The sequence below is a fragment of the Bison bison genome, unplaced genomic scaffold (assembly GCF_000754665.1).
Source record: "Bison bison bison isolate TAMUID 2011002044 unplaced genomic scaffold, Bison_UMD1.0 scf7180017864378, whole genome shotgun sequence".
NCBI classification, from domain to species: domain Eukaryota; kingdom Metazoa; phylum Chordata; class Mammalia; order Artiodactyla; family Bovidae; genus Bison; species Bison bison.
The window spans coordinates 1,074,762-1,099,366 of record NW_011494950.1 but is presented as its reverse complement, the minus strand read 5'-3'; the positions used below and the strand labels follow the sequence as shown (position 1 = coordinate 1,099,366).

The 24,605-nt window shown below is 40.5% G+C and overlaps 2 protein-coding genes across 2 annotated transcripts in view; one reads left to right on the top strand and one right to left on the bottom strand.

Annotated features, from left to right (window-relative positions):
* The window catches only part of CDC20B (cell division cycle 20B), a 64,906-nt gene that overhangs the window by 34,759 nt on the left and 5,542 nt on the right, over positions 1 to 24,605 (bottom strand). The window contains exon 3 of the mRNA XM_010857158.1: positions 1,160 to 1,379. Coding sequence (XP_010855460.1) covers positions 1,160 to 1,379 — 220 coding nt within the window. The remainder of the gene's footprint in view (positions 1 to 1,159; positions 1,380 to 24,605) is intronic.
* Positions 14,941 to 19,745, top strand: GPX8 (glutathione peroxidase 8 (putative)). The gene is made up of 3 exons (XM_010857157.1): positions 14,941 to 15,164; positions 15,779 to 16,040; positions 19,148 to 19,745. The coding sequence occupies exons 1-3, from the start codon at positions 14,961 to 14,963 to the stop codon at positions 19,309 to 19,311; spliced, it is 630 nt and encodes a 209-aa protein (XP_010855459.1). The 5' UTR covers positions 14,941 to 14,960; the 3' UTR covers positions 19,312 to 19,745.

Sequence of the window (24,605 nt, the reverse complement as noted above, 5' to 3'; positions counted from 1 at the left end):
ACTGGTAGGACTGATGTTGAAGCTGAAACTCCAATACTTTGGCCACCTGATGCGAAGAGCTGACTCATTTGAAAAGACCCTGAGGCTGGGAAAGATTGAGGGCAGGAGGAGAAGGGGATGACAGAGGATGAGATGGTTGGATGGCATCACCAACTCAGTGGACATGGGTTTGGGTGGATTCTGGGAGTTGGTGATGAACAGGGAGGCCTGGCATGCTGCGGTTCATGGGGTTGCAAAGAGTCAGGCACAACTGAGTGGCTGAACTGAAACTGAACTGAAAGAGGAGAAGAAGCAGGCTCTCTGAACCTCAAATGAGAAAGAAAATGTTGCAGTTGAATGCTAGTACTGACAATCATCCCAGCTATCAACAAAGAGTTCACATCCACTAGCCTAAGGAATCCTGGACCTCTCAGATTTTGTCCACAAAGCATGACAGCAAATGAACCTCTCTACAAACATCCCTTTTAGGACGGGAAGGTCCTCAGTGTTCACCGTTCTGGAACAAAAAGAAAGAAATCCCACCAGCAAAACAGCAAGAAAACAATGTTTTTGATTAATATGTAGTATAAACTTAAATAGAAAATAAAATAGACTTTATTATAAAATTATTTTGTCTGATTATCTCTTAGAATTCTAAATTTCTCATGCAATGCCTTATTTGAAAATAACTAATTAATTAAGGACCTATGAAAGAAAAGGGAGCCACTTTAGTCAGAAATTCCTCTGAAACAATTAGCCAGAAATTCCTCTGAAACAGCATTAAAATCACCCCTCAGTTTAAAATATCTTTCAGAAGATAGCCATTAGGATGACCTTCCTCCAACCCTGTATCTCCTGTTGCTTCAGCTAGCTATTTTCAGTATTGGTACTTACTATTACATGAGAATTTCATTGATTTAAAAAAGATTTGGGCTTCTTCTCAATCTGCAGGACTATGGTGCCTCATTGTGTCTAATGTCATATTTAAAATACAACATACTTTCTTTTGGTTTTGTTTCAGCCCTCCCCTTCCCCTGCTCCCTTGGAAATTTCTTATTCAAAAGGAGAAAAAAGCAGTTGACTAAATACAACACTAGGTATTTCTGTAAGACAGATTCTCTCAGAAGTATATCTTTTTTTAAGATTTCAAAACTGGCTTGTGGCATTTATATTACCTCACCTGGAGTCAAGGTCTCTTTCTCAGGAGTCATCTTCAGCACAGTTTCTGGGAGGTCAGCAGTTGAATGCTCTTCCCCAAAGGAAAGGGCTGTCACATCCCCAGCTTGGCTCTGCCGCCATCTTGTGGTAATCGGGCTACTGACAACAGGAACTTCAGCTGATAGTCTCTTTGCCAAGTTGCTGGTGAAGTTAGAGTATGTAGTGTTAACTACATTAAATACCTATTTAATAACAAAAAGATCCATGATTTACAGTACCCTCAATGATACAATCATTAAGATTCCTTAAAAGAGAATTATAAACAACTCATCTAGTACAACACAAAATGTATGTTGATACATATACACGAAATTTTTAATTTTTGTGACCTGGGAAAATGTTATTTTACATATGCATATAAAATAAACATATGATTACATATTTTAACATAGACACACACACATACTCAGAGCCTCTGCTGAGGGTCTCAAGACACACCAAAGCAATTGAGGGAGTGATTATGCTTATGTTTATTACTATTACATACAAATATAAAATATGAATAACACTATATACTGAGCATATAAGATGCTTACATAAAATCGTAAAATTTCATAAAATCTGAAAATAAACAGCAGTTTTCTAGTCCAATCCATTTCACAGATAAGAAAACTGAGGCCTAACTTGCGCAACTTCTGTCCATGCTTTCTGAGAAACAACAGGAGTTTGGTAGTTACAGATCCTTTAGTGGTGAGCCATGCCCTGGAGCTATGTGGAATTAAAATGAAAATGAATCATTTTTTAACAAAATGACAGGCATATTAGGTTGTGCCTGCTAAGTTGTTTCGGTCGTGTCTAACTCTTTGCAACCCTATTGACTATAGGCCCCCAGGTTCCCCTGTCCATGGGATTTTCCAGGCAAGCCAGGGGATTTTCCTGACTCAGGATGGAACCTGTGTCTCAAGTCTCTTGCATTGGCAGGCAGGTTCTTTACCACTAGAGCCACCTGGGAAGCCCCATGTTAGGTTAATATGCTGTGCTTAGTTGCTCAGTCCTGTCCAACTCTTTATGACTCCATGGACTGTAGCCCACCAGGCTCCTTTATCCATGGGGATTCTCCAGGAAAGAATACTGGAGTGGGTTGCCATGCCCTCCTCCAGGGGATCTTCCCAACCCAGGGATCGAACCCAGGTCTCCCGCATTGCAGGCAGATTCTTACTGTCTGAGCCACCAGGGAAGCCTAAGAATCCTGGAATGGATAGCCTTCTCCAGGGGATCTTCCCAACTCAGGTATCGAATCGGGATCTCCTGCATTGCAGGTGCATTCTTTATCAGCTGAGCTAAAACGGAAGCCCATATTAGGTTAATATCCTTCTATAAAGGGCTCTTACAGAAATTTAGAAAATTTGCCATCCCATTGGAAAAACGAGCATGAGACATAAAAAAGCAGTTCACAAAAGAGATGTAAATGCTCCCAAAATATTCAAGCTCATTTGTAATAAAAAAAATGCAAATTTAAAACAATAATGAGATGTTAGCAATTTTTTAAAATGACATTTCCTAATGTTGAAGGTTCTAGAAACAAGCACTGGCATGCAGTACTGGTGGAGTGTCAATTAGTATTTGGAAAGGACAATTTGGCAATGTGTGTTAAAAGCCCTTTATTATGTGCGTAACCTCTACTGACCTAGCAATGTCATCTCAAAGAATTCAAGGAAGAAACCAAAGATTGCAGCATCTATTGAGTGCTTACCACTCAATACAAACCCATGTGTTACGAGCTTTATACACATTCGTATATAATCCTCAGAAGACTTGGTAAAGCAAGTCTGTTACTTATTCCCATCTTACCAATGATGAAACTGAGGTTCAGAATTTAAGTGAATTGCCTAAGACCACAGTGAGTAAATGGAGATGCTATACCCTAACCTTCTCTGACTCCACAGTCCACACTTTCAACTGAGAACACGAGGATGTGTACTGCAGTATATAAGGGAAAAAGATGAGGGGACTCAGTGTTCACCAGGGGAGAACTGATCAGGCATAGAAGGGAATACCCTGCAGTCATTAGAAACGATGACACACATTAGGGCAATGCAAATCAAAACCGCAGTGAAGCACCACTTCACACTCACTAATATAATCAATAAATTTATCTATCTATAACCGTTGGTGAGTATGTAGAGAAATCAGAATCTTTGTACATTCCTTATGGGATTGCGAAACAGTACAGCTGCTGTGGGAAAAGTTTGGCAGTTTCTCAAAAAGCTAAACCGAGAATCACCATATGACCAGCATTCCACTCCTAGGTATATACTCAAAAGAAATGAAAACAGGTACTCAAACAAATACAGATGTACGGATGTTCATGGTAGTGTTACCAACTCCAAGCTCACTCTGCTCGCTGCCAAACGACAGGCCAATGAATCTGAGAGACGAGGTGTTGAGGAAAGGAAGAGACTTTAATCAGGGAGCCAGCAGACCAAGAAGATGACAGGCTAGCGCCTCAAAATAACCATCTTATCGCGTTCTGGAAGCCAGGTTCTTTTATAGATCAGAGATGGGGGGAGGTGAGGAAGCAAAGTAAAAAAGCCGTTAATCTTGCAAACATCTCCTAGAATGGCAAGCCTCAGGCAAGGGATGTGTTAATTTCTCCCTTCCTGCCATCCACAGGTGGACAGGGTTCTGAACAAAGGCACACGTTAGTTTAACAGTCAGGCAGAGGGGCAGGATTCTGAGGCAAACCATTCTGTACGATATAATAATAAATGGACAGGGAAGCCTGGACTGTTGCAGTCCATGGGTTCGCAAAGTCAGACACGACTTAGCAACTGAACTGAACTGAATAATAGCAAAAGCAAAGAAAAGCAAGTTAAAGAAACAATTCTATCATAGAGTCAGAACTGGCTTCCTCCCTGCACCGCTGTATTATTCATATTAGCCAGAAGGTTGAAATGGATAAACAAATTGAGGGCAGAAGTATGTGTGCAATGGAACACATACATATTCCTATATAACAACATATATATATGAATATTACTCATATAAAAAGAAATGAAGTACTCATAAAATGCTACAATGTGGATAAACCTTGAAAATACTATAAGTGAAAAAAGCCAGAAACATATTGTATGATTCCATGTATGTGAAATATCCAAAATAGGTAAACTCCACAGAAACAGAACACAAATTAGTAGTTTCCATGTGTTGGGGGAAGGAGGAAATGGGGAGAAACTGCCTAATGGTTATGGAGTCTTCTTTTTTCTTTTTTTGAGTCATCTTTTGTGATGATGAAATTATTTTGGAAGAAGATAGAGATGGCGGTTGTACAACACTGTGAATGTACTAAAGGCCACTGAATTTTTCATCTGAAAATGTTTATTTTTATGTTTTTATATTTTATGATTTCACTTCAATTTTAAAAACCTTTCAAGTAGAATAAAATTCAATAAAACATGAAAATGCTTACACTCTACTAACAAGTGAAAAAAGGACACTATACAAGAGTATTCCAATATGGTCCCACTTCCTATTTATAAAAGAAAGATAGGAAGAAAGAAAACATGCGAGAACATTTAAGGCAGGGAATATTGGTTTTGTTTGCTTTTTTTAGTGAGTATGTGTGAAAGTGATCATCCTTCCCAACCGCAGACAGGCAGTCATTTCATCTGGCAAGAAGAATTCTCTCCCCAAGGCATCAAAAGGACACCTTCCCCAGAAAAAGAGAAGTCGGGAGCCTGAGGCCTCTGCTGCTCTGAACAGTGTCTATGAACAGTGTCGCTTGGGGTTGATTTTTTTTGCCTTTCAATTGTTCTACCCTTGTAATTGTTTTTGAATAGGAACAGGAAAGCTGAAAAGCAGGAAGGAGGGAGCCCGGGAAACATAAATCAGGCATCTCCCACTCAGAAGTCTAGACAAGAGGGCAACAGGGAAGGAACTGGCAGGAGCAGACCCCCAGGGAGAAACGTGGCCCACTCAGATTTTCCTCTTCCTACTTCTGGGTTACTGTCCTCCAAGGAAACCACAGTCAACTCAACAACTGGAGAGGCTCAGGCGCAGGCACAGGGAGAATCTCTCTCCGACTGTAAGGCTCGTGTCTCAGCCAACAAAGACAGGGGGCTTCCCTGGCAGCTCAGTGGTCAAGAATCCTCCAGCCAATGCGGGAGACACGGTCAGATCTCTGCTCCAGGAAGATTCCACATACCGCAAAGCAACTAAACCCACGCACCACAACTACTGAGCCTGTGCTCTAGAACCTGGGGGGAGCCACAACAATTGGAGCCCGCTCGCCTTAGAGTCCGTGCTCTGAAACAAGAGAAGGCACTACGATGAGAAGTCCGTAAATGAGAAGTCCGCACACGGCAACCAAAGAGTAGCCCCTGCTCACTGTAACTGGAGAAAAGCCCGTGTGGCAGTGAAGACCCAGCACAGCCAAAAATGAATAATTAAATAATTTTTTTTAAAAAGAAGAAGAAAGTCAGAGGGGCACATTGTCCCTGTTTTAACAGAAATTGAGACTTTTCATCAATTTCCCTATTTCTTAAAGTCTTCAAATGATTCAAAAATTTTCAAATGCCATGGGAAAGCAAGCCTGTGGGCCCTGTTCAGGCTGTGGGTTAGGTCTGCAACCTCTGCAAACACCAGCCAAGCCACCCTCTCCCTTCTTGGTGGCAAGAAAGAGAGCAGCCACCATATTTGAAGATTAATTTGCACCAAACATGATGCTCTTGATCCAGGGTTTTCTTGGAGCCCCAATTTAAATATATAAAAACAAAATAATCCTGAGTTTAGAAGAGGGAAAATAAGGAAGGATTTGAATATGTCAAATTGAATATGAATTGAATATGTCATGTGAATATGAAAAGAATATGTCAGCTAAGAAAAATGATTAAGAAATTTCACACTGACACTGACACTGAGCCATGTTTCTCTGACTTGTCCACTGTTACTCTCACCATACATTTTCCCCATCTGGGATGCTTTTCAACTGTTCTCTGCAGGAGCAAATTCTAGCCTTGTAGCTGGGGTCAGCCAGAACTCCCCGAAAGTGTTGATTCAGTAGACTGAGTCGAGAGATCCACACTCACCAAAATGGATGGGCACCATCCAATCCACCAGGGGCCCAAATGGAGCAAAAAGACAAAGGAAGGGCAAACTCTCTTGCTTCTTGAACTGAGATGTCCATCTTTTCCTGCCCTCAGATATCAGAGCTCCTGGTTCTTAGACCTTCAGACTCCTTGACTTATATCAGCAGTTCCCTAGTTCTCAGGCCTTTGGACTTGCAATGAATCATACCACCAGCTTTCCTGGTTCTCCAGCTTGCACATGGCAAGGTTATGTGGTTTAGCTCCCATAACCTCATGAATTTCTTATCTATATCTCTACTGGTGTCTGTGTCTATGTCAATGTCAATGTCTATGTCTCTGTAATATATCCTGTTGATTCTGTTTCTCTAGAGAATCCTGATACAATAGTGGCCCCCTAAGATATGCAGGCGGAGAAGGCAATGGCACCCCACTCCAGTACTCTTGCCTGGAAAATCCCATGGATGGAGGAACCTGGTAGGCTGCAGTTCATGGGGTCGCTACGAGTCAGACACGACTGAGCGACTTCACTTTCACTTTTCACTTTCATGCACTGGAGAAGGAAATGGCAACCCACTCCAGTGTTCTTGCCTGGAGAATCCCAGGGACGGGGGAGCCTGGTGGGCTGCCGTCTATGGGGTCGCACAGAGTTGGACACGACTGAAGCGACTTAGCAGCAGCAGCAGCAAGATATGCAGGTCCTAATCCCTAGAACCTCTGAATGTTCCCTCCTATGACAAAGAGGTTTTGCAGATGTGTTTATCAAGGTCAGGATCTTGAGATGGGGAGATCATCTTGGATTATATGGGTCACCCCTCCCTCTAGAAGGAGGCAGAGGGAGACTTGACCACACACAGAGGAGGAGAAGGCAATGCGACCACAGAGGCAGAGGCTGGAGCATTGCTCAACCAAAAAATTCTGGCTCACCAGAAACTGGAAGAGGCAAGGAACAGCTCCTCCCCTAGTGCCTCTGGAAGAAGCAAGGCCCTGCTGACTCCTTGGCTTCTGCCAGCGAAACTGACTCTGGACCTCTAGCTTCCATAACTGTCAGAGAATACATGTGTGCTGTTTTAAGCCACAGAATTTGTGGTAATTTATTACATCAGTCATTAGCAACTAATACTTAGCACTCCTTATGCTTCCGTGGCTCACTGTGTGTGCTTCCGATAGAGCCAAGCCACATTTTATGAATAATAACAGCATTCATTGAGTGCTCAGTATGTGCCAAGCACTGAGATAAATGCATTAAAGGATTTTTCTTTAAAACTTCATCACAACGCAATGAGATAGGTACAATTATTTCCCCCATTCTCCAGAGCTGGAAAGTGAAGGTTAACAGGCTTGAACAAGATAACTTGAGCAAAGACACAGCGCTGACAAGTAGGAGATCCAGGATTCAGGCCACCGCAGTTGTACACAACACGACAGCCCCCGCAGCATGCAGTGCACAGCCTCATAACCGACCAGGGCAACCTGCGGTTTCAACTCACAAAGCCATTCCGTCTTCAGTCCCTGTGCTTTTAACATCTCTGCTCATGCTGTAGTCTCAGTGTTTGTGTCTCTCCCCTCTTCCTCCACAAAATCATATTGAAATCCTAACCCCTAATGGTTGGTGTCAGTAGGTGGGGCCTTTAGGAAGTGAATAGGTCATGAGGGCAAAGTGAAAGCAAAGTTAGTCGCTCAGTCATGTCCAACTCTGCAACTCCATGGGGTGTAGCCCACCAGGCTCCTCTGTCCATGGGATTTTCCAGGTGGGAATACAGGAGTGGGTTGCCATGCCTTTCTCCAGGGGATCTTCCCAACCCAGGGATCGAACCCAGGTCTCCTATACTGGAGACAGAGTCTACCATCTGAACCACCAGGGAAGCTCAGATGGTAAAGAATGGGATTCGTGCCCTTAGAAAAGAGGCCCCACAGAGCTGTCCAGCCGCTTCCATGGGAGGGCACAACAAGAAGTCTGTGGCACAACAAGAAGTCTGCGGCACAAGAAGAAGTCTGCGGCCCAGCAGACAGCCTTCAGCTGGCCACACTGGGACCCTGACCTCAGACTTCCAGCCTCCAAAACTGTGAGAAATAAAATCCTATTGTTTATAAGCTGCCCAGTCTGTGGTGTTTTGTTACAGCAGCCCACACAGACTAAGACAGCTCATATTTCACTTTCCTGATTATTTTTATGTCCTCCTACTATATCAGCAGTTCCTGAAGACCAGAGACTCTGTCTTTTCTCTTACTAGCCTCAGATTACAGGATATTTATTGGCATCTAGGAGTGCATGAACAAATGAATGAATCTCTTTCCTCTGAGGCAATTAATCCTGAAAAGGCACAAGGGATTTAAGAAAGAATCTAGAGGCAGGGAAATAAGCTATCTTCTTTCTTTCTTTTCCATTAAGAATGATTTTCAAATTGGACAGCATATAATAAACATTTCTGCAGAAACTGGAGAGTGAGATAAATTAAGCAGTAAGTACTCATCTGAGCATTTTAAATAAGTTCAATCTCTGGGACCAGATAAATGAAACCTCAGAACACTGGCAACACTTCCAGAATGGACACTGATTAGTGATCTATGATGACAAATGAGAAAATGCCCCCCAAATTTAGATAGACAAATGTTTTTCATGGTTTTCCAATAGGAGGAATAAGTCACTAGAAATAAGTAGTTTGCAGACAGCAGTCTGGAAGGCACAAGTCTTACTGGATCCATGTGAGCCTGAATGAATCCCCTGCAATACACTACAGGGGGCTGTCCCTGGCCTAACTCTGCTCAATTTGTTATTAGTGGTCTGAATGGGAATTTATCAAAACTATTTTTCCCAAGTTGAGAAGAAAGTTAAAATATTAAAAATATAAAGCCTGGGACAAAGACCAAAGTCAGCAAAACTCCATTCAATAAGAATATGTGAAAAATCTTCCCATTTAGATTGTTTTCACTGCACAGGCCTAACGTGGGAAAGAACTGATAAGAAGTGAAAATGACAGGCAGTATTAACCAACCACCTCCAGAATATGAGACAACAGCATAACGCCATTACTTTGCTTAAGTAGTGCAATTTTAGCTCTTAGTAAGGGAAAAACAGTGTCCAGGAAAAAAGCAGGCAAGATCTGATTATCTCTGCACGAGTCAGAACTCATCTGGAGAACTGCGGCCAGTTTCAGAACCATTCTTTTAAAAGGAGATGGACAAGCCAGGATTCAAAACTTGATTTTATTTGGAGGAAAGAGACCACAATAATAGGAGACCAGGGAAAACACAGTAACAGAGCGACACACGAATGGGGTGAAGGCACCTGGGGCACCTCGTCCAGAGGGAAGGAGGCCCAAAAGGAACTGTATTCTTTATTTTTTATCGGTTGTGCCACACAGCTGGTGGGATCTTAGTTTTCCCACCAGGATTCGAACCCGCATCCCTGCATTGGAAAGTCCTGGAACTGTCTTCTTTAAAGGGAAGCAATTTATGAAATAAAAGAAAACACGTATTTTTATACTGCTCTCCTGTGACAAAACTAGGACCGACCCCACGAAACTAGGCCCCTGATGCGTGGGAGGAGGCAAATCTATATCCGACACAAATGACTATTCAAAGAGTTAGAACTCAAATCACTGGTAACATTTTGAATATATAGTTCTCAGGCAGCCCCTCCATGAAGGAAGGACATGTGGTTTTTAAGGGCACAGATGAACATTTTTTAAGAGTTATGTATTTTAATGTGTGTTTTTTAATGTTTTAAATTTTTCAAAGTTGATAGAAAGTTTTCCCTTATGAAAATTAATTCGAGTAAAATAAATGACGATTTGAACCAAAAAAAAAAAAATTAAGTCATTAACAAATGGTATGCAGACAGGGCAAAAATCAGAGATGGTATGCAAACAACTATAGCTTAAGAAACACTGCTGTAGACGGTGGTATTTCATCTTCAATGTTTTTAAACTTTTGTTTCAGGATCTATCTCCTGCTGAGGAAATGCCTGTCGCATAGTTTTAAATGACTCAAGTATTTATTAATAGAGAGGAAGAGGAAGATAAGAAAAATAAGACAAAGAAGGGAAAAGGGATGAATGACTTGATAGTCCAAGCACATCAGTGTGGCTTGTTTACCTTTAGAGTTCACATCATATTGACACTAAATCGGGAGGAATGCAGGGCACCAAGGCCAAAAAATAAATAGGATAGAGAGGTTAAAAATAAGGTCAGGAAGTAACAAAATGAAACAACTAGGAAAATAGAAACAAATACATATCTAGTGATAAATAATCTGACACACAAATATTCAGTGGGCGGGAAAAACTTAGACATCCCAAGGAAAGACATGCTGGTGATGTCAGGATCTTTCTAGAACCCAGTGGCAGAGACAAAAGTAGCAAAGATGACCCAGCAACTCTCCAACATATCCCCCCAACCAGCCTTTCTTAGCCTCTGAATGTCCGCCCCTACCACCACCCTCACCACCACAAGCTCAACACAGCAGTCCACAGGACATTTCAAATTCAGGGCCTCAATACTATTTTAGCTTAGTCGTGAAGACCAAAATGTTTATCTTCTCCTTCTTTAACATCCAGTACCTCCTTGTCCTAGGGAGCAACACTACCCAAGCAAAGACTGTCAAGATGAGACATCCTTAATTCTGTCTTGCCAACACCTGCCACTAGGGGCTCCAGAGTGTCTTTAGCATCTATGCCTTCCTTTCTGTGTCCCTGACCAAGGTTGCCTTTCTTAATGTTATCGTCTCTGACTTGTTGCTCTGCAGACTCTGACCCCTTCCAGAGAACTTCAGTACACATGGCCAAGGTTTCAGCTGTTCTTCTCCACTCCCTCCCCTCTTCAGACCCTTACAGTGATTTCTTATAAAACTAAATGTCTCCTGATGAATAAAACCCCTTCACCAGAGTGGTGCTGCTGCTGCTGCTGCTAAGTCGCTTCAGTCGTGTCTGACTCTGTGCGACCCCACAGATGGCAGCCCACCAGGCTCTCCCGTCCCTGGGATTCTCCAGGCAAGAACACTGGAGTGGGTTGCCATTTCCTTCTCCAATGCATGAAAGTGAAAGTGAAGTCGCTCAGTAAGTGTCCAACTCTTCGTGACCCCATGGACTACAGCCTACCAGGCTCCTCCGTCGGGGTGTAGTACTGTCATATTCACCAGCAGTCTGACCTTTCACGTTTTCTCCTAAGTAAGCATATTTTGTCTATTACAAAAAAAAAAGTTTAATGTCTTTAAAATAATTTTGCTTATGAAGTTGAAAGTCCTAAATTCTAATTTTAGCTGTCCCTCTTACTAGTTCTGTGATAATGAGGGAGCTATTAACTTCTTCATATTTCAAAAAATTATTACATAAGGTCTGTAAAGATCTTTATACAACACATGATTCCCTTTAACATAACTATATACATACTTATGTATTAAATATAAAAATTGCTTTCTACAAATGTTATTAGAATCATGTGTAGTATAAAGCTCTTACAAACGTAAGTCATGTCTTCAGCACTTGGTTATTTGCTTCCTTATAATCATTCCCTAGTTGTTCCATGTGTTTTGTGTCCAAACTTGATTCCATACTTGTGTGAAGCTGCCTGCGTCACTTACACTTTATGGTATCTTCTACAGTGCCTGAGTTGATTAATTAACTGAATCAACTGCTTTAGCCCATTCTTAACCCAGTAGCTTCCTTTAACCTTGACCTTCAACTTCATCAATCTCTTCTCCCCCTTTTGGAAGCCTTCCTAGATCTTCTGAAAGAGTGTTGGTGGGTTTTCTAACATATGATCCCCTATGAAGAGAAATTTAAAATGTGGATTTATCTATAATCTGAAAATGGTCTCAGTATTGATAGAACATGTAAGCAATGATGACAGATCCCCAGAAAGCTAAGAGATGATGAAATCAAATATATACAGAGAAAGACTCTGCCAAATGAAAAAAGGAGAAATTGTTAAGATCCGGAATCTGTGTTCACCACTGTCTAGGGTGGAAATTCTCCAAACTGTTGTCTTAAATGTTTGGTTAATCGGCCTGTATGAATACTTATATATCTTAAATATATATCTATATATGTATATATCATGCTCCCAAGCCTTAAGAATCATAAAATTAACAAACCTACTCTGATCTGATTTTGTCCATGACAAGAGACTTACTTAAGCTTTCAAAATTGTTTCCATATAGAGTGAATTTTCTAGTCAAACTAACATAAAACATCAGGTCTGCACAATTGTTATATTTCTGGTTGTAAAAACTAGCATGGTGGCTTCTACAGCAATTTCTTGCAATAATACTGGCCTTCTCAAGTCCTTTCAGCTTCAGATCACTCAATGGGAGATTCTCAGAAAACAATGGACTAGAAGCTATCATAACGATTTTATTAAAATTACATCACCCTTTGGGGCCCTGGCTGGGAGATGGTCAGTCAACATCCTTTCCAGAGTTCTCCCTCTGTCCCCCGTCTCAAAGCACAGTTATAATAGGATGGATTTACATGATTCAAATTATATCAGGTTCTGTGAATTAAATTTTAAAACTGTTTGCTTAAATAGTCTGAGGAGTTAACGTAGCTGCTGTAGATACAGAGACATGAAATACGTTTAGTGTGGAAGATAAAGGGAAATGAAAGAAGCTTGTTGCTCTGTAAACCAGAAAAAGATTAAGGTCTAAAGTTTCTCAGACTTAAATGTGCTCTTGAGTCATGAGGGGATCTTGTAAAAACACAGACCCTGATTCAAAACAGGCTGGGATGAAATCTGAAACAAGCACCCAGGTGATGGCAGTGCTACAAACAAGGATCAGAGTTGGAGGAGGAAAACCAGAGAATTTAAGCTATAGATAGCAGTGTTCAGATGTAATACAAACACAGGGGCTTTATCTTTTTCAATGACTCAGCTGCTGCTAAGTCACTTCAGTCGTGTCCGACTCTGTGCGACCCCACAGACGGCAGCCACCAGGCTCCCCCGTCCCTGGGATTCTCCAGGCAAGAACACTGGAGTGGGTTCAGAACACCAAAATAATATTATCACAGTTAAGTGATAGAATACATTTTGTGTACATTTTTAGTTTTTACTAGAAATTTTATTTACAAGAGATTAGTTTTCTTTTGTATCCATTCTTATCAGGGGCCAAGAGTGGGAGTGAAGTGGTTTATGGTCTCTGAAGGTTTAGGTGCCTCAGCTGTGGGCATTGCTCAGCTGCCTCCAAACACACACAGCCCAGGAGCAGGGCTGGCAGCCACTTTAGCATTTCCTCTAAATCTCCAGAGATCTAACAGCAGTGGGAAGGGACTCTCACAAGCTTCTCAAATCATTCCATGCACTTTCCTAGCACTGTCTGCAAATTCACCACATCATCAACAGTCAGGCCCCGGGAGAACAAAGCAACTTCATTAAAAACTTGCTATGTGTCCTAAACAGGGCATTTTTTAAAATGGCTAAAGGAACCACGGCTTTCAGGATATGCAGCCTTCGATTCCCTTTCCATATTTGCTCCTAAATTTTTCAACAAAGTTAGGCTTCCCATAGAAGGTGGCAGCCACAGAAAAAAATGAAGACAAAAGATGAAACAACTAGATGATACACCCAAGTAGAAAGGTGGGGGGCAGGGGGTTGGGGGAGCAGTGTTTGCCTTTTGTATAGAAATATCTTCCCTGGTAGCTCCGTTGGTTAAGAATCTGCCTGCAATGAAGGAGACCACCAGCAATGCCCGAGACCTGGGTTTGATCCCTGGGTTAGGAAGATCCCCTGGAGAAAAAAATGGCAACCCACTCCAGTATTCTTGCCTGAAAAATTCCATGGACAGAGGAGCCTGGTGGGCTACAGTCCATGGGTCACAAGAGTCAGGCATGACAGCGACTAAATCACCACCACCACCATCTTATTTAATTGTTAAAGTCCTCCATTATTATAGAGTTAAATTTTTCCCCATCTAGAGTTTGCAGCCCATTGGTGAACCTTAAAATCATTTTGAAATCAAAAGCAGGCTGTTTTAAAAACACTAGACCAGGATGTGCTGCAGTTCAAAGGGGAAACCTCATTTAATAAAACTTCTCAGTTACACCTGTCTGTGTATGTACTGAGTTATACCATAAAGTGCATTTCTTACTATGTACCATAACCAAAAATTTGAAAACTCACTGAACTATAGTTTTTTATAATAGAGGAGGGTTTTTTAAAGACATCATTGTTTTTCATCTGTTTATTTTTACTATATTCACCTGGCTCTGCCTTAGCTGGATGAAGTCGGAGCAAGTAGCTTTTTCAGATATTTCACTGCCCTTTCCACTATAAATTCCTTGAACTTACAGTATGCTTAAGCCATAAGACTTTATATACATATAAATACCAAATTCCTACTGATTAGGTGACATACCAATAGACCAATTGTCACTCTGAACTACTAGGTATTATACACCCAATCCGCTACATTCAAGCCAACTGCTGGAAGCACTTCACAGCTTTTAAGATACAAGGGCACCATCTTCTGGTGAAATATTTTCTTTGTTGGGCAGATATGAAAGAGCTACCAAAAATGTCATTTTTTGAGCAAAAATGACAACTGACATCGTATATACATTGATACTTTTAGAGCTTTTTACTTCATTTAGGAGTTTGCTCCATCTCTGAGAAGGCGCTTTCTATTCCCCAGCAGTGACAGGAGCTAGTCTGTCCTTCCTGACTTTCCGTTAAGCGGAGCTGGTTTCAAGTTTCAGCTCCTCCTTGAATTCCAGCCTGCTGAGACTTTCCTCTAGAATCATCCAAAATGGAGCCTCTCACAGCCTACCCTTTGAGATGTTCAGGGCCCAAAGCAAAGGCATTTGCAGTCTTGCTGTCTATGGTTCTGTGCACAGTAATGCTATTCCTCCTACAACTCAAATTCCTAAAGCCTAAAATCAACAGCTTTTATACCTTTGAAGTGAAAGATGCAAATGGAAGGGTGGTTTCTCTGGAAAAGTTTAAAGGCAAAGTAAGTTACACCTTCTGATTTTTCTGTTGTTTGTCCATGTTCTCTGCTTATTGTCTTAACAGTCCATTTTTTACTGTTATATGTTCATGTTATAATTTAGTCCTCAGAGAAATTAGTATATCACTTTAGCCATCAGTGCTCTCATAGTTTATATGCTAATTGATAACTGATTATCTTAACTATTTGCTTTAAGATGTTTTAAGTGCTGGATTAATACTTTATATTATTTAGGAAATTCTAATAGTAATGTGATTATGGAGTATGCCATATAATGTGAATATGAAAGTATTAACTCCACAATCTAACAGCATTAAAAAGCACCCTATCAATAATCATATTTTATCTTTTATTTAAAAAAAAAAACTTTCATGAGTACCTAGGGCTTTATTAATGGTTGTGATCTTTCAGAGTTTTAACTCAGGCATTCGGGTTATGATTTTCAGTAGAATTGGGGACATCTACTGTATCGAATAAATTTCATAAAAATATGAAATAACCATCTATCAAAGGTTGTATTCCTCCAAAATGGTTTAGGGTTTTAACTACTTGCAGAATTTTTTTTTAATCTTTTATTTGCTTCACTTTCCGGTTGGATTTTTTTCTTTTTCCGGGAGGTTGCACTAGTTGTAAACGTGGCTAGTGACTGCCAACTCACAGACAGAAATTACTTAGCACTGCAGGAACTGCACAAAGAGTTTGGACCATTCCACTTCAGCGTCTTGGCTTTTCCATGCAATCAGTTTGGAGAATCGGAGCCCCGCCCGAGCAAGGAAGTAGTATCTTTTGCAAGAAATAACTTCGGAGTAACATTCCCCATCTTCCACAAGATTAAGATTCTAGGATCCGAAGCAGAACCTGCATTTAGATTTCTTGTTGGTAAATATCTACCTTGCCTCACCAATTTAATGTTTTTAGTTGCTTTCATTTTTAAAACAAATGTACCAGGACCATACTTTCCTATTTCATTTTAAATGTTTTAGTGGGAAAGTTTTATAAAACTATCAAAGAGCTAGATTCTCATCCTCTGTAACTTTCTAGAAGTTATGCTTTCCTAAAATCAATGTTTTAACTTCTTGGATGGCAAAATAAATCTACTACAGTGTATTTTGTTCCTTATTATTTTCCCAAAGAATATACTTTAAGCTGGCTACACATCTTTTATCAATATTGCTGAGCATTATTAGTTAAACTAATCTTTCTGGTTAATTTTATGTTGCCTTATCTGAGATATTATCCTCAAGGGTGAATAACATCTCAGATTGCCAGGTGGTTTTTGGTAAAATTCAAAATAACACATCCTGATTTTTTTTTGGAGGAGGGTAGTGTAAGGCTACCTCTGTAACTAAGCTAATTATGGAAGTCTATTTAAAGATTTTTTTCAGCATAAAGGGAGTGCAGTATTGTGACTAAGGGCTAAGCTTTAGCCCCAGCATACCTGGGTTGAAATCTCTGCTGTTGCCTTTGCTGTGTGACTCCAGGCATGTAACTTAACTTCTGTCTGTTTCCTCCTTTGTAAAATGACATCAATAGTATCTACCCCTTAAGATTGTTTGCAGGGTTAAGTGTGTTAATAATAAAAATAAAGTACTTACTTACAGAGCTTCCACTGTGCCAGACCCTATTCTAAAGGACATTCAGCTCATGTCCTCTCATCTAACTTATGTGGATGATTGCCTCAGTCGTTTCCACTGCAGGTAATTTGAATTTTGCTAAAACCATGACCTTAGCCAGGCAATCAATCTTCCAATCCAACAAACTGGCTAATGATATTCTATAATATTTAAGTAAGAAAGCAGAATCTTCCAAAAACACGGTATTCAAATTTCTAGGGAAAGTCAGCATAATACCTAACACCATCAATAACAACGAAAGTGAGGTCTTTATTCCTTTTATTTCCAGGATACACTGAGGTGAAGAAAAGCCAGAGCATGTGTCCGTGTAGTAATCTCTCAATTATAACAGCCAAATACTTGAGCACAATAGCTCCTAGGTTCTTCCCCTTTGTCACTAAAAAAGAAACTCCACTTACCCTGTGTAATCAAAAAGGTAATAGTGATTTAAGGTTTCACTAAAGTTAGATGAAGCTCCAAAGGCAAAGACTATGAAATGATGGCTAAATGAAAATTAGATCTTTTTAAGTTGGCCAAAATAGATGTGATCACAAACAAGATGGCTCTGTACAGGTGTTCAGGTTGTTCACTGAACAGGAATAAGGGGTCATATGGAGGCTGAAACCCAGGCAAATGAAACATATGTGCCTAGGGACTGTTCCCACCTAGAAGGATATCTTTTTCTAATTCACACAAAGATGAGTGTTATCTTTTAAAATACATTTTCCTTTATAGAAAATGTCTATTGTTCAGAATGATTATAAGAAGACTTTAACCAATAATATGATGCTCCTACCAAGTCAATTATGTTTGAGCTAATCAGCAATACTCCTAATAATGAAATAATCAGTGTAAATCCTTGGCACAGTATGCAAAGTATAGCACACATAAGTAAACATTAGGCTACTTTTTTATTTTTTTTAACCTATGCTCCCTTATTGGTTCTTTCCCCAGCATAATAAACAAAGGATCGCCCACCTTTAAAAACTCTAAGCAGTATGTTCCTTCTACCTACCTCATCACTAACATCTTTGAAAGAATAGTTAACATTTGGTTTCTCTGCCTCCCTGTCTCTGCTTTCTTCTTAGAGCACCGTGTTTGATCTCTCATTCCAATGACCCTCCTGAACCTGGTGGGTCTCAGTGCCTATGACTTCTACTCCAGCTCCTTCTCTTCTTTCCAGGTTCCTTTATTCCATCCACCCTTACCTCTACTGATCCTCAGGATTCTGCCACATCCACCTGGGCTCTCCTTACTCTGTCCCCTTTCCCTGGGTGAGCTCTAGCTCCTAAGCTCCAAAGCCTCCTCTTATGGGGTGTCCCACATAACCTGAATCCCCTCATGCACAAAAATGAACTTGTCGTCTTCCTCCTAATATCTACTTGCTTTGCCTTGTACCCTATTTTAAGAGCATGAGCTCTTCTAATAGAAAGGACTGGATATCAATCCGGACTCTACCATTCACTAGCTATGCGACCGTGAGTCTAGACCTCCATTTTTCTCATCTGCAAAATGGGGATAATAATAATAGCCAAGCTTTACAGAGTTGCTATACAGATTAAATGAGAGGTCCATTTAAAGCACTAAGCATACAATACTAGGTATATAATAATTATTTATATTTTTCTCATGAAGTGAAGTGAAGTCGCTCAGTCATGTCCAACTCTTTGCAACTGCGTGGACTATACAGTCCATGGAATTCTCCAGGCCAGAATAGTGGAGTGAGTAGCCTTTCCCTTCTCCAGGGGATCTTTCCAACCCAGGGATCAAACCCAGGTCTCCCACACTGGAGGCAGATTCTTCACCAGCTGAGCCACAAGGGAAGCCCATTTTTTCCCTTCATACTAGTCAATAATAATGCACACAAATCCTGTATGATATAAATAGAAAAAAGTTCTACATTTCTTGCCTAAATTAATATGTATCAAAAGGATGTCTACAGTTATTTAGCATTCCTTACTAAGTAATACATAACAATATCAAAAACATACACTTACTATGAAAAATAATCCATACATTCATGTTACCAAAGACCATAGAGCATCACTTTATCTTAAGAAAAAATGTTAAGCAACTGAAAGTTTCAGCTAGTGATAAGGTAAATTTTTTAGTGGTTCAGATCAACAAATCTAGCTGATTTCATTTCATGATTCTAGTTCAGTACAATCTTCAGTGAAATCACCAAGTATATAGACATCTGATTACACAGACTTGGAGTTTGGGTGTTTTGCTTTTTGTTTAGTTTGGTTTTTGAAATGATGACAATTCTAGAACTTGATTCTATAAAGTTGTAATTTATTCAAATACTAATAGAAATGAAAATCTTGACAAAGAATAAAATTTTACTCATGAAAATATATTCTGATATTTTAGATTCTTCAAAGAAGGAACCAAGGTGGAACTTTTGGAAGTATCTGGTCAACCCTGAAGGTCAAGTTGTGAAGACCTGGAGGCCAGAGGAACCCATTGAAGTCATCAGGCCTGAGATAGCAGCTCTGATTAGACAAATGATTATAAAAAAGAAAGAGGATCTATGAAAATGCCATTGAACCATTATATGGCAATAGTCAGAATACAAAAATGTCTCCATGAGGGTTTGGTCCCCTTTTAAATTAACTCTGACAATTAAATATGGAACTGAAGGATAACTTTCCTTTTATGTTATCTTGTTAGTGAGTGGTAATGAATGTCCACAGTATAGATGTTACCTAAAGCAAAAATAAACAGCAGCCAACGACTCTAGATGAAATATATTAAATACTTCATCTGACCACACTAAATAATTCAGAATACCAATGTGCTTCAGTATCCTATTGTTTCACTTGACATTTTCTAGGATTGTACGTGATGGAAATGTCAACACAGTAGACCACTGTTTGAATTCAAGATACTGTGTGACATTTCCAGAGTAACTGTAAATGATATTTTTATGTAATAAAAGGCAAAATAAACATTGAAAATGTGAAATATACATAGATTCTAATCCTTATGTTTTTTGTTTCATGTACAGAATTTTGTTTGTTAAGTATAGGGTCATGGTATGTTTTACTATATCCAGCCAGATCAATGTCATTTAGTCACAAGAGTCATGTCTGACTCTTTGCTACCCCATGGACTGTAGCCCACCAGGCTCCTCTGTCCATGGGATTTTTCCAGGTAATAATACTGGAGTGGGTTGCCACTCTCCAATCCAGCCAGATCAGTTCAGTTCAGTTCAGTCACTCAGTCGTGTCCGACTCTTTACGACCCCAAGGACTGCAGCACACCAGGCCTCCCTGCCCATCATCAATTCCCAGAGTTTACTCAAACTCATGTCCATTGAGTTGGTGTTGCCATTCAACCATCTCATCCTCTGTCGCCCCCTTCTCCTCCCACCTTCAATCTTTCCCAGCAACAGGGTTTTTTCAAATGAGTCAGTTCTTTACATTAGGTGGACAAAGTATTGGCGTTTCAGCCTCAGCATCAGTCCTTCCAATGAATATTCAGGACTGATTTCCTTTAAGATGGCCTGGTTGGATTTCTTTGCAGTCCAAGGGACTCTCAAGAGTCTTCTCCAACACCACAGTTCAAAAGCATCAATTCTTCAGTGCTCAGCTTTCTTTATATTTCAACTCTCACATCCATACATGACTACTGGAAAAACCATAGCTTTGACTAGATGGAACTTTGTTGGCAAAGTAATGTCTCCACTTTTTAATATGCTAAGTTGGTCATAACTTTTCTTCCAAGGAGCAAGCGTCTTTTAATTTCATAGCTGCAGTCACAATCTGCAGTGATTTTGGAGCCCAAAAAGATATAGTCTCTCACTGTTTGCACTGTTTCCCCATCTATTTGCCATAAAGTGATAGGACCAGATGCCATGATCTTAGTTTTCTGAATGTTGAGCTTTAAACCAACTTTTTCACTCACCTCTTTCACTTTCATCAAGAGGCTTTTTAGTTCCTCTTCACTTTCTGCCATAAGGGTGGTGTCATATGCATATCTGAGGTTATGGATATTTCTCCCGGCAATCTTGATTCCAGCTTGTGCTTCATCCAGCCCAGCGTTTCTCATGATGTACTCTGCATAGTTGTTTATTAATGACATTATCATTTAATATCAATATAAATGACATAACATTTGAAAAAGGCTTGATCATTTTCAGTATTTCTTATTTTCCAGAAGCAACTCAAATTCCACAATTAAAATATTAACACTTGAGTCAATCTGTATTTCTGAGTGAAAATTCCAAGTGTAAGAAAAAAGCCATAAGTATATGATCATTCAGCTTGATTCTTTCAGGTTAATTTTGGTTAATTCCTTACAGGTTAATTTTGGTTGCTAATCTGGTCAAACTAGATTAGCCATTTGGAAAGAATTCAATGGTACATCATTCTCATGGCTATAATAAGAAGAATCAGCTCCAAACAGTCAAAATGGTTAATGTAAAAAAGGAGTGAGTGTAATTATAGGAGAAACATCAGCAATCACTGAGTCTGTTGAGAATCACAACATATCTTTTCTTCCAAAGTCCTGATCTTTATGTTTTGTCAGCCTTCTAATTACTAACAAAGCAACCTTCGCCCCATGAAATTAATCTTATTTCATAAAGGAATTAAACAGGAATAGTGAATCACTGCAGATGGTGACTGCAGCCATGAAATTAAAAGACGCTTACTCCTTGGAAGGAAAGTTATGACCAACCTAGATAGCATATTCAAAAGCAGAGACATTACTTTGCCGACAAAGGTTCGTCTAGTCAAGGCTATGGTTTTCCCAGTGGTCAGTATGGGTGTGAGAGTTGGACTGTGAAGAAAGCTGAATGCAGAAGAATTGATGCTTTTGAACTGTGGTGTTGGAGAAGACTCTTGAGAGTCCCTTGGACTGCAAGGACATCCAACCAGTCCATTCTGAAGGAGATCAGCCCTGGGATTTCTTTGGAAGGAATGATGCTGAAGCTGAAACTCCAGTACTTTGGCCACCTCATGCGAAGAGTTGACTCATTGGAAAAGACTCTGATGCTGGGAGGGATTGGGGGCAGGAAGAGAAGGGGACGACAGAGGATGAGATGGCTGGATGGCATCACTGACTCAATGGATGTGAGTCTGAGTGAACTACGGGAGTTGGTAATGGACAGGGAGGCCTGGCATGCTGCGATTCATGGGGTCACAAAGAGTCGGACACGACTGAGCAACTGAACTGAACTGACTGAGTGGGGGCAAAACAATGTGAAAAAATTTGGCTAAGAAGAAAGACCCAATCTAAATAACTGAATTGACTCTCCAATTCTGACCTGATGAGTGAAAGTGAAGATTCTTTTTCATGATGAAATCAGCAATGCCCACCTGAGTATACAATTCTGCTACAGCACTTACAAGTTCTTAAACCAAATATATCCTGGAATACCTTCTGCTTCAACATATATGTCCAACCCCCAGCTCTGAATGGATTTAGTAAGCTCTCAGGTAGGGGTGGAGTGTGGTTCCCTTCAGGTCAAGGGGATCTACCGGAGTACCTAAAGAATGGCAGTGTGTAAGCAAGCCTGCTTCTCCCTCTCACCAGCAGCAGGGCCTTCAGCCAGGGCACTACTTTTCAGTTTTCTCACCTGTAAATTGGTTATGGTGGGGGTGGGGGGAGTCAAACTGAACAAAAAGCCCCTTCCAAGTTACCAAGGTGTGTCAAGTGATCAGAAATCAATACTAACCTATTGTTGAAGAAATGGAAACCACCTAACCAGTCTATCCATCCTTTGCAAGTGTGCCACCAAAAGCCTTTAAGCAATTTGAATTCTGGGCCTCTAAGCAAAACTTTGTTTAGCCCTCAAGTGCTGCTTCCAGAACATCCTTGCCACATACTCCCACTTATGACTTCCATGAGTTCACAGCAGTGCTGTGAGACTGCTGGGGTGTTTATGCGCTCACATCAGGGTATGTGCAGCACTGCAGAGGCTACACCGACACCCCACTGCCAGACAGACCAGAACTGTCCTGGAGAACACAATTCAGATGTCCATCCTGCCCCAAACCACTAGTTCTCTCCAAAGGCATATAAAGTGGGTTTTTCACTTATGTATCTCCTGATTTGCTTGCCTTATTCAGTCTGCAATCTCCACTAGATTAGACTTCTCTCCTCTCACCACTCTGAGGATGCAGGGAGGGCAGGTGGGGATTTGAATGTGTGACATATGGGTGTCCATTCAGGGTTATGGCATCCAACCAGGCCGTGCTGTGTGCTCAGTCACTTCAGTTGTGTCTGACTTGATGTGACCTATGGACGGTAGGCTGCCAGGCTCCTCTGTCCACAGGATTCTTCAGGCAAGAATACTGGAATGGGTTGCCGTGCTCTCCTCCAGGGGATCTTCCCGACCCAGAAATCAAACCCACATCTCTGGCATCTCCTGCATTGCAGGTGGGTTCTTTACCCACTGAGTCACCTGGGAAGCCTGTCCAACCAGGCTACATGTGGTAAAAGGGAAGAGAGCTATTTGCTCATGTGTTGCTGCCCAGACCTTAAATGTCTCATGAACACTGCCAGCAAACACACAGAGGGAAAAAAATGCATCTTTCCTGAATTGAGCATAAGCTCTATCTCAGCATCAAAAAGTCTGGGACATAAACTGCTACAGGCTGCCTGATTGAGAAGGATAACAGAAAAATAGTAGGTAAAAGAGTATTCAGTAGTTGCTCTTCTGACACAGACAAAATCTATTTTACTTTTAGTGGTTATTAATTCAATGACTTAAGTTAGTTTCAGTTTGTTTGGGAAGTGGAGAGGAGTACTTCCTACTAACTCCTGATCTTCATCTAATAGCAGCAGAGTGTGCTGTTACGTATAGCAGAGTGTGCTGGAGATTTGAATAAATATGAATTGGCCAGAAATATTCCCTAGAAGTTGTATTTCATTTTTGAAATTTTATACTAATCATAGTGTACCTACAGCATGTATATATGTACATAAATGTAATTCTTAATAACTATAGTTAATCACAATGGTGTGATCACTCACCTAGAGCCAGACATCCTGGAATGTGAAGTCAAGTGGGCCTTAGAAAGCATCACTATGAACAAAGCTAGTGGAGGTGATGGTATTCCAGTTGAGCTATTTCAAATCCTGAAAGATGATGCTGTGAAAGTGCTGCACTCAATATGCCAGCAAATTTGGAAAACTCAGCAGTGGCCACAGGACTGGAAAAGGTCAGTTTTCATTCCAATCCCAAAGAAAGGCAATGCCAAAGAATGCTCAAACTACCACACAATTGCACTCATCTCACATGCTAGTAAAGAAATGCTAAAAATTCTCCAAGCCGAGCTTCAGCAATTCATGAATCATGAACTTCCCAGATGTTCAAGCTGGTTTTAGAAAAGGCAGAGATCAAATTGCCAACATCTGCTGGATCATCGAAAAAGCAAGAGAGTTCCTGAAAAACATCTATTTCTGATTTATTGACTATGCCAAAGCCTTTGACTGTGTGGATCACAATAAACTGTGGAAAATTCTGAAAGAGATGGGAATACCAGACCACTTGACCTGCCTCTTGAGAAACCTATATGCAGGTCAGGAAGCAACAGTTAGAACTGGACATGGAACAACAGACTGGTTCCAAATAGGAACCAGTCAAGGCTGTATATTGTCACCCTGCTTGTTTTCACCCTGCTTGTTTAACTTATATGCAGAGTCCATCATGAGAAAAGCTGGACTGGAAGAAGCACAAGATGGAATCAAGATTGCCGGGAGAAATATCAATAACCTCAGATATGCAGATGACACCACCCTTATGGCAGAAAGTGAAGAGGAACTAAAAAGCCTCTTGATGAAAAGTGAAAGAGGAGAGTGAAAAAGTTGGCTTAAAGCT